The following is a 10,469-nucleotide window of genomic DNA, read 5'->3' on the forward strand; positions in this document are numbered from 1 at the left end:
GACAAAAGTTTCTTCCTTTGATGATTGATTAGCGCTGCGCATCCCTGGAGTTTAGCGTTGTGGGGTGGAGCCGGTGTCTGTGGCGGGTCAGGGTGCATGCCATGCCATGCTACTGGACTGGCGGATCGACGGGACCGCACGGCAACACTGGGCAAAAGCGATGCGTGCATGCACCTGCACCGTCGCACCGGTACCACTGGTACCACGTACTGACAGGAAAAGGTTCAGGCGCAGCGCAATGCACAACGGACAATCTGATCTGATACTCTGGTCTGGTCTGAGACTGAGCCTGACCGTCTGATCCCGCCCCAAGACAGGAGCGATCATCATGGCAGCGGAATCCGCAAGGGAAGGGGCCCCGCCTGAGCTGTTGAGCACTTCGTCTGGGTTCAGGCATCTGCATGTTTTGCCTGTCAGAGACATGGTGCGTGAAGTGAGGTGAGCCTGGATGGAACACTGACCCATAGTACTCGAGTTCACAGGTTTGGCACATGTTGTCCGGCCACAGAGCGGTCCTCGGGGTCTGGGGCCAGGCCACGTGAGAATTGTGTTTCAGCACCCATTTTCTCTCTCTCGCCCACATCTTCTTGATGTTCAGCTTACTTGGCCCGAGACTGAGATCTGCCTTTCCCTTTGTGCGTGGACACAGGGCATGCCACGCAAAACGCTGGAGTGCGCGCATGCTGTTCTCTGAACTTTCGTCTCTCTGAATCCGATAGCAACGGCTCCCAGCTTCTCCGACGGGAGCCCAACCGTCCAGGTTCAGTTCGGGGCCGCTACTTTTCCACTGATAGCAACAGCTAGAATGGTGCCTTGTTACACTCGGATAGGAACTGGAATGCTGTCCTGTTTCGTCGAAAAGCTTCTGCCGCTGCACGAGCAGCTGACGGTTCAACAGGAGCGCGGTCTCGGAAGTAGCAGCTGGTTCAAAGTTCCCCCCCGTGCAGTGTACAGAAGAGGATATAATGAACAGATTGACTACAGGGGCATATTGATGCAGGGGTGGTGTTCCAAATGCAGTATGATGGCCGCACCAACTTAAGCATCATTGCCATAAATAAATGTACAATCAGCGCAGGAGCACATCATTGCCATATGTTTTCTGAGTTTATTAAGAGCCTCGCTCCCAATTTCATTCCAATAAATAATGGAACTGATAAACATCGTTGATGTATCCATAATTGGCTGTGTGCATCACAATGATGCAGAGGCCGGGGTTATCCTTCTTTTTTCAGAAAAATCATTGATGCATCGTTCCCACTTACAGAATTATGATCCTGCCAAACCCGTCACTATAAAAATAGGCGCCGTCAGCAATAGCTCGCGTGTTCTTTACCCTGAAGAAGTACATTGAAATATCAGGTCTCTGTAATCAGATGTAGCTGGTGCAAATCAATCCATGTACGCGAACGCAAGCTGTTGAAGCCTCGTGCATGACATAGTTCGCGGCTGCCAAAACATCCGACAATCGAACAGAAAATGGTCTCAAAAGTACTCCCTCTGTTCACTTTTATAAGGCGCTATATACATTTCAGACAACATGCAAAATAGCTCAATTTTAGTTTTCTGAAACGACTTATAAAAATGAACAGAGGGAGTAGCTCATTTCAAGTCCCCCCAACCCCGATGCAGGAGATCAAGATTCAGACTTGTACCGACTTCGGCATTTCATCACAAGGATGCACATGACTATAAGAGATCAGCTTACAGCACCAAAATCCTATTCAAACATGAAAAATACGATCCGAGCGCGTGAGAAGCACAAGAACAGCATAGCAGAATAACATAATGCCCCATCCGTCTGTACGTAGAAATTACAATCGAATTACAGATGGCTCATGGAGGGTTAATGAAGCTAATAACATCATTGATGTATCTTTGTTGTGTGCATCACAATGATGCAGAGGCCGGGGTTATCGACCTTTTCTCAAAAAAATCGTGTATGCATCCTTCCCACTTACAAAAAGATGATCCTACCAAGCCCGGTACTGAAAAAATAGGCGCCGTCAGCAATAGCTCACATGTTCTTTACCCTGAAGAAGTACATTGAAATATCAGGTCTCTGAAATCAGAATTTAGCTGGTGCAAATCAATCCAACTACGCGAATGCAAGCCGCTGAATGCCTCCTGCATGACATAGTTCGCGGCTACCAAAACATCCGACAATCGAACAGAAAATGGTCTCAAAAATAGCTCATTTGAAAATGGTCTAGAAAATAGCTCAGATCAAGATTCAGACTTGTACCGACTTCCGCATTTCATCACAAGGATGCACATGACTGTAAGAGAAAAACTTACAGCACCAAAATTCTATTCAAACATGAAAAATACGATACGTGGGCGTGAGAAGCACGAGAACAACGTATCAGAATAACATAACGCCGCATCCGTCTATAGGTAGAAATGACAATTGAATTAGAAATGGCTTATGTAGGATTACGTGAACCAATTCTGTGAGTTATTGTGGGCTTTCAGTTCTACCCGAGGGCCGTCCACGATCACATCACAAGACATAATGAACACATGACTAGAGTAACATACTGATGCAGTGGCATTCCAAATGCAGTATGATGAGCACACCAACTTAAACATCATTGGGAGGAGTTAGTTAATTAACGCATAAGTATACAACATCATTGCCACATCCTTTCCGCTCACAAAAAAGATGATCCTACGCCTACCAAACCCGGTACTGAAAAAATAGGCACCCTCGGCAACACAGCTTGCAAGTTCTTTACCCTGAACAGAGAGATTGAAATATCAGATTCTCTGCAACCAGATAATGTAGCTGGTGCAAATAATCCATGTACGCAAATGCAAATCCCTGAAGCCCCATACCATGATAGCAAAGAAGTTCACTTCAGCTATTCAGGCCAATACACTAATACTGGGAGTGCTATAGCTGAATTGCTAACTAGCACTACCAAACATGCTACTGCTAGTACTAAAAAAAGACCCTAAAGTGTTTAATCTAGAACCTAAGTTTAAGTTGGATGGTTTCAGTACAATGCAACACCAAAATAGTTGGTGAACAGTGAACATTTGGGGGATAGATACCTCAGTAAGCCGCGGGGCTGTCGTCAAGCTGCTCCTCATCTTCGATCTCCACCTCCAAGATTTCCTGGCCAAGCCGAAAAAGCTCGTCATATTCGTGACAGAATCTCCCCTCGCTCGCTCCAGGAGGAAGAATAGCATGCCGGAAAGAAAAAGAGCTCACCGGGATACGGTTCTTGAGGTAGTTGCCAATCCGCGCGACGACGGTGGCGCGGGTGTGCCAGAACTTGCCCTTCAGCCGGAGCTTCACGAACGGCCCGTCCAGCTCCGCCAGATCAACTTGCCCTGCCACCATCACCGTTCACGACGAGGAAGAAAAATGCAAACTTCAGCAGGGCGACTGGACTGGTACTGGCGTACTGCACTGCAGTTCGTGAAAGGAATTGGCTTCGATGTTTCACCTGTTATGCCGACCGACGTGTCGAACAGCTGGGCCAGCTGAAACGCGGTGCAGGAGATGAACAGCAATGGCGTTCGTCAGTTCATTTGGACGTAGGCTATCACCGTGAGCCGTGGACGGCTGTGCAAAACAGATGGGCACTGCGGTGTGGACGAGGAATTTGAGGAGGGAGGAGGTTCGGCTTGCCTCGGCTTTTGCGTCGACGATGGCCTGCCGGACGTTGTCCTCGGTGAGGTCGAGCGATGCGGTGATGGAGGCGGCGCGAGCGCGACACGGCCGGCGCCGGCACCGCAGGCTGCGGAAGATGTGTCCGGTTGACGTGCTGAGCGGCGGGAGACGGGTGCGGGGAGGAGCGGAGCGGAGAGACGACGCGGCGGCGCTGAGGCGAGGGGGGAGGACGGCGAGGCGGGCGTGGATGGCGACGAAGGCCATGGCCGTTGCGGATGCTGAGAGCAGACGCTGCCGGGTGGGGCCTCCTTATCTTTCTTTTCGAGTGGGAGGCAGGCAGGAGTCTTCCCAACAAAATCCACTGGCCTATTTGGTTGACGTTTGAGTTCCCGCATTTGGCCAGTGAAACCTGTACCGTCGCTTGGGCCAAGGCTAGGCCACATTCTGCAAACCCGTTTGACAGCCCCTGACTATGTACAGCTATTGACAAAACTGAGGATGGAAGGCTCGGGCTCTGGCGACTCCGGCGCCTCCGCCGTCCCGCTGGTCGTCTCGCCCGCCGAGCCTCCTTCGCCGCAGGTGTCTCCCTCCGCCGTGGCCTCCGCCACCCCCGCCGCTCCATCCTCCCCGCTGGCCCCTCCCCTCCCGTCCCCTGGACCCCCCGGACGGGTGGTTTGGGCGGACTGGGCGGAGGACGCCGACCGGGCCGCGGGCCGGCCGGTGGAGTGCCGCGGCCGCGTCCCCCCGCCCGCCCCGGCTCGCCCTACGCCGCCCCGCTCCGCCGGCGGTCTTACTCCCGGGGGTGGGAGTTCGGCTGCCCGGGCGTGTGCTCGCCCCCCCCCCCCCCCCCCCGCCGGTTGCCGCGTGCCTCGCCGGTGACCGCGGGGAAAGGCTTGGCCTTTGGGGCTGGGGCTGGCCGCCGCCGCCGGCGCTCCCCCGGCTGGGGTGTGGCCGGCCGGGCGGACCTCGGCTCTGCCCTGGCCTCTTGGAAGGGCTCCGGCTGGCCCGCCCGGTTTGGCCGGTCGCCCCGCCGCCGTCATCGGTCGTCGCCGTCCCTCTGCTTTCTCAACGTGCGCCTTTTCGACCCTTCATCGTCTTCTTCGGCTCTTCGCGGGTCTGCTGCATCCCGTTCCCCCGCCGCCTCGCTGTCCCTCGCCCGCTGGGCCGGCCGTCCGCGCGTCCTCCTCGTCCGGGGCGGCGGCTGGAACCCTCGCCGGTGGTGCGGGTTCAGTTCCTGGGCTGGGCCTTGCCGTGTCGGGCCCCGGGTGCCAGCTGGGCCTGCTCCCCACCCCCAGGGTGGCCGGTCCATCGGGGCGGCCTGGGATCTGCGGGCCGGCCCAGCCTCCGGGCGGCGGCCCAGCGGCCTCGGCCCTCGCCCCTGCAGGCTGCCCCGCGGCCTCGGCCCTCGCCCCTGCAGGCTGCCCCGCGGCCTCGGCCCAGATACCCCCCGCTCGGGATGGAATCTGGATCCCGAAAGGGTTTCCGCTTCAGCCGTCTCTCCCTCCCGCTCCCCGACCCTGCTCCCTCCTCCCCCCGATCCCGCCGCCGTCGGCTCCCCCCTCCCCCTGCGACGTCGCCGTCCCTCCCCATGACCCGCCCTTGGGGCGACGGCTCGGGGCGCCCCAAGCGGCCCCTGGATGACCCTCGTCCGTCGGGGCGCGCCTCGCCGGAGGGCCAGCGGCGCGAAGCCGACCTCCGCCGCCAGCTGGCCAACCGCGACGGCCGCGACGCTTGTCGGTCTCCTGGCCGCGACGCGCACCGTTCCCCGCTGCGTGACCTGCACCGGTCCCCCTCCCGAGATGCTCGCCGGTCGCCTCCCCGCGACTCTCGGCGCTCGCCGCCCCGCCACGACCGTCGCTCGCCAGGCCGCGCGGAGGGCCGCTCCCCGGTGCGGGCCGACAGCCGGCTCTCCCCCTCCCGGGATAGCCGTCGCGACCGGCCCCGCTCCCCCTCTCCCGCGCGTCGGCATGGGCGGTCCTCGTCGCCCCCTCTGACGCCGCGGCCACCCGCCGGTACCAGCCCCCCAGGACCCAGCCGAGCCATCCTCCGAGCAATGGTGGCCCCGCGGCCCGCGGCCACCAAGGCGCCAAGAAGAAGAAGAAGAGGGGTGCCGCCCGAACCCCCTCGACCACGGCTCTGGATCCCGCGTCCTCGGCCGCGCCCAACTCCGGTGCCCCTCGCGACCCTCCTCCGTGCTTCAACTGCGGTGTTGTCGGCCACTACCAGGTTGAGTGCCCCAACCCACCGATGTGCTACCTCTTCAAGGAGTCGGGCCATCCCGCGGCTCTCTGCCCGGACCGGCCGATGACGGAGGAGCTCATGATGTACGACCACGGCATCGAGGGCCTCGAATTCTTCCACATCGAGGTGGAGGACGTCCCCCCCATCTCCGTCGCTCCTTGCTGTCGTCTCCATCGTGGGGGCCGGGGTCGCTTCTCCAGAGATGATCGAGGCGGAGCTTAACCACCTCTGCCGTCGCGTCTAGGACTGGCAGGTGACTCCGACCTCGGATAGCTCCTTCACCGTGGTCTTCCCCGACGCTCTCAGCCTGGGCCTCTGCACCCGTAGCGACGACATCACCCTCGCCCTCAACAAACTCGTCGTCAACATCTCTGAGCCCCTGTTGGACCCCAAGGCGGTTGCCGTGCTGGACACTGCTTGGATCCTCATAGCGGGCCTCCCCGACATCGCCCGCTCTGAGAAGGTGATCCGGAGCATGTCCAAGCTCCTGGGCAAGGTGGTGGTGGTGGACGAGCTCTCCCTCCGCAAGGAGGAGGAGGTTCGTGTCAAGGTCAAGTGCTTGGACTCCTCCACCCTCCGTGCCACCGTTCGTGTGTTCTTCAACGACCAGGGATTCGACCTCAAGATCTACCCCGAGCCTCCCAACCACGTCGGCCGCCCGATGACACCTCGCTGATGGCCACTTTGGTGGGGGCGACGCGGACCCCCGCGACGACTCCCACTACCGCCGTCCGCGCCCCTCCCGCCACGAGGATCCGGAGGACGACGACGAGCGCTCTGGCTGCAGCCGCTCCCCCTCACGGGACCCCTCTCCACCTCCGAGGCGTGGGGGCGCGGGTGCGGGCCGGTCGCGTAGGTTGACCTTCTCCGTCGAGGCCGGCCCCACCACGCTTCCTGTCTCTTCTCCCTCCTCTTCGGCCGAGCTCAGCGACATCTCCAGCGTCAGCCTCCTCGTCCTCCCGGCATCTTCGCCGCGCTCGCCGTGCATCCTTCCCGTGGTGGCCACGGCACCCTCGTCTCCGGCCTCGGCTTCTTTGCTGCCTCCGGCCTCGCCGACGTCGGTGCCTCCCCCCTCGGATCCCCCCGATGGACCCCCCTAGGGCGTATGTGCCTCCGCCTCCCGCCTCCCCCCGGCTCCCTCCCCGGCCCCGGTTGACGACGCGCCGGCCCCGGATCCGCCGGCCCCGGACCCGCCCTCTCCTCAGGCGGTGTCTGGTGCCCATATGATCCCTCCGGCGCCTGCTTCCCCGACTCGTCTGCTGCTGGTGGCCTCCGAGGAGGTGGTCACCCCCGTCGCCTCCCACCCGCCTCAGTCGGTGCCCTACGTCCGTCGGGCTCGGGCCTCGTCGACCCCGGTGACGGCTTCCCATCGCAGCACCCGGCTCGACGCGGATCGCCCGGCCGGCCTCCCGGCGCCGTCCATCTCCGAGCGGGCTGAGATCCGGGCTGCGGCCCGGAACCTCGAGTCAGGTGCGATCGACATCCCTTCCAGTTCTTCCAGCTGCTCTTTTTCTGCGCTCGAAGCCGTTCCTCTCGTCCGCCTTGCCAAGGTGGCCCTAGACTCGTCCGTAGTTTTCAGGGGGGAGGTTGGCCCCCCCTTGGAGCAGATTGCGGCTATCCAGGCCCGCAAGATCCTTGACGGGAAACTCGCCGAGACACGGGCCCGCCTCCTCCGCATCCCGGTACCCCAGCCCTCTAGGACGCCGGTCGAGGAGATCCGTGGCCGCACTCGCTCTCGCACTGCCACTCTTAGAGCCCACAGTGCTTCCACCGTCCTGGGGTCAAGCAGCCCCTCAATGGCGGTTTAGATGCGCGCCCTTTTCTGGAACATTCGCGGCTTCGGCCATGACGGCCGCCGCCGCCAGCTAGTTGAGTACATCCGGGACGAGCACATCGACATCGTCGCCATCCAAGAAACCATGCGCACGGATTTCTGTCTCCCCGAGCTTGACAGCCTTAGCTCCCACCTGTTCGCCTGGCATTGGCTCCCTTCTAGTGGGAACAATGGCCACTCAGGTGGCATCCTCTTAGGTGTTAAGGATGCCACCTTTGAGGTGGGAGGTATGGATCGGGGTGAGTTCTTCGTTAGTATGGAGATCTTCGAGCGCGCGCTCAACTTCAAATGGGAGGTCATCATCGTCTACGGACCGGCGGATCACAGCCGCTCCCCGACCTTCCTCGCCGAGCTGCAGCAGAAGATCTCCGCTTCCCCCCTACCTGTTGTGGTGGTGGTGACTTTAACCTCATCCGTTCCCCGGATGAGAAGAATAATGACCGGGTTAATCGCCCCCGGATGCAGATGTTTAACGACTGCATCGCGGAGCTTGGCCTCCGTGAGCTCGAGCGCACGGGGGCCCGGTTCACCTGGACTAACCGCCAGGCGAACCCGACGCAGTCTGTCCTGGACCGCGTCTTCGTTTCCCCGGAATGGGAGCTCAGATGCCCCCTGGCCTCGGTTCAGGCTATTACCAGGATCGGCTCTGATCATGTCCCTCTCCTCTGCTGATGAGCGCCCCCCCATTCCCCCCGGTTCCGGTTCGAGCTCTTTTGGCTCAACCAAGCCGGGTTCCGCGTGGCTGTTGCGGCTAAGTGGACCGCCGCGCGCGACTCCCCCCACCGCGCCATGTCCGCGGTCGACTCCTGGCAGTTTTGCGCCAAGCTAGCCCGCCAATTTATGAAGGGCTGGGGCGCGAACCTCGGCCGTGATATCCGTGACCGCAAGAAGGCCCTCTTGAGTGCCATCTAGGCCCTGGATGTCTGTGCTGACTCGTCCGGGATCTCCCCGGATGAGTGGATGTTGAGATATGATCTCGAGGACCAGCTCTCGGTCATTTACGCCGACGAAGAGGCCTACTGGCGGTTGCACGGCACCCAACGGTGGGTGCTCCAGGGCAACGCCAACACGGCCTACTTCCAGGCGATTGCCAACGGCCGACGTCGCTGCAACTCCATTCACTCCCTGTGGGCGGGTGATACTCAGCTTGTTCGACCCTCGGACATCCGCGCCCACGTAGATGGCTTCTATAAAGCCCTTTCACCCCCACCCCTCGGGGTGGGGCTGTGCTGGCCCCCGATACCTGGTCGGGTGCCCAGCTTGTTTCCGCCGAGGCCAATGCTGCTTTAGTGGCGCCTTTCTCGGAGGAGGAGTTCCTTGCGGCGATTAAAGGCATGAACCCCTCCTCGGCTCCGGGCCCGGATGGATTGCCAGTATTGTTCTTTACAACATTCTGACAAACCATCAAACCGGAGGTCATGGCCCTCTTCGACGAGTTCTTCTCTGGGACCATGGACCTTGGGCGCCTGAACTATGGGATCATTACCCTCATCCCAAAGGTTCCTGGGGCCTCGGACATCCGCCAGTTTCGCCCGATCACCGTGATTAACGTGATCTTCAGGATCCTGGCCAAAGGGTACGCCAATAGGGTGACCCTTCTTGCGGACTCTGTCACCCACCCCAACCAATCCGCCTTCATCCAAGGCCGATTTATTTTGGATGGGGTGTTGGTCTTTCACGAAGTCCTCCATGAAGTTCGATCCAAGCACCACCGCACAGTGTTCCTTAAGCTCGACTTTCACAAGGCCTATGACACGGTCCACTGGACCTTCCTTCGGGAAGTATTGCTTCGGAAGGGCTTCGACGACCGCTGGGTGACACGGGTTATGCAACTCGTCACCTGCGGCCGGACGGCGGTCAACATTAACGGCGAGATCGGGCCTTACTTCCCCACCTTATGTGGGGTTCGCCAGGGTGACCCGTTCTCCCCGTTCCTCTTTAACATGGTTGTCGATGCCCTTGCGGTCATCCTTGATAAGGCCAAAGCCTGCGGCCATATCTGGGGCATTGTCCCCCAGCTTGTGGACGGAGGAGGGGTCTCCCTCCTCCAATATGCGGACGACACCATTGTCATGGTGGAGGGCTCCGCATCCGACATCGTCAACCTGAAGTTCCTCCTCCTGTGTTTCCAACAGATGTCGGGACTCACCATCAACTTCGACAAGAGCGAAGTGATGGTCCTCGGCTACCCCCCGGATGAAGCTTTGTCCATTGCGGACTGGCTTAACTGCCGCCTCGGCACCTTCCCCACCACCTACTTGGGGGTGCCCATTAGTGACTCCAGACTCACCGTCGCGGATCTTCGCCCGACGGTGACTAGGATGCAGCACAGGGTCGAACCCTGGAGGGGACGCTGGCTGTCGAAGGCTGCCAGGGTGATCCTAATCAACTCCTCGCTGGCTAGCCTTCTCTGGTTTCTCATGAGCTTCTACAGCCTGCATGAGACCCTCCATCAGGAGGTGGCCAAATACCAGTCGAGGTTCTTCTGGGATGGCAAGGGCGACAAGCAGAAGTACCATATGGTGAGCTGGCCCGACATCTGCAAACCCAAAGACCAGGGTGTTGGGGATCGTAGCAGAAATTAAAATTTTCTACGCATCACCAAGATCAATCTATGGAGTTTACTAGCAACGAGAGGGGAGGAGTGCATCTACATACCCTTGTAGATCGCGAGCGGAAGTGTTCAAGAGAACGGGGTTGATGGAGTCGTACTCGTCGTGATCCAAATCACCGATGATCCAAGCGCCGAACGGACGGCACCTCCGCGTTCAA

At 59.7% G+C, this 10,469-nt stretch overlaps 1 protein-coding gene across 3 annotated transcripts; it reads right to left on the reverse strand.

The window, feature by feature from the left end:
- Positions 1-1,064: 1,064 nt before the first annotated feature.
- Positions 1,065-4,006, reverse strand: LOC109786130 (uncharacterized). 3 transcript variants are annotated; one of them, XM_020344705.4, is made up of 5 exons: positions 3,641-4,005; positions 3,456-3,492; positions 3,218-3,339; positions 3,058-3,121; positions 1,065-1,337 (listed from the first exon to the last, which is right to left on the reverse strand). In XM_020344705.4, the coding sequence occupies exons 1-4, from the start codon at positions 3,884-3,886 to the stop codon at positions 3,059-3,061; spliced, it is 468 nt and encodes a 155-aa protein (XP_020200294.1). In that variant the 5' UTR covers positions 3,887-4,005; the 3' UTR covers positions 1,065-1,337; position 3,058. The 3 variants fall into 3 exon arrangements, with proteins under 3 accessions (XP_020200294.1, XP_020200292.1, XP_020200293.1); XM_020344703.4 differs by lacking the exon at positions 1,065-1,337 and adding an exon at positions 1,774-2,033; XM_020344704.4 differs by lacking the exon at positions 1,065-1,337 and adding an exon at positions 2,529-2,739 and having other exon boundaries at positions 3,641-4,006.
- Between the last annotated feature and the right edge of the window lie 6,463 nt (positions 4,007-10,469).

Source organism: Aegilops tauschii, chromosome 5, assembly GCF_002575655.3.
Source record: "Aegilops tauschii subsp. strangulata cultivar AL8/78 chromosome 5, Aet v6.0, whole genome shotgun sequence".
NCBI lineage: Eukaryota > Viridiplantae > Streptophyta > Magnoliopsida > Poales > Poaceae > Aegilops > Aegilops tauschii.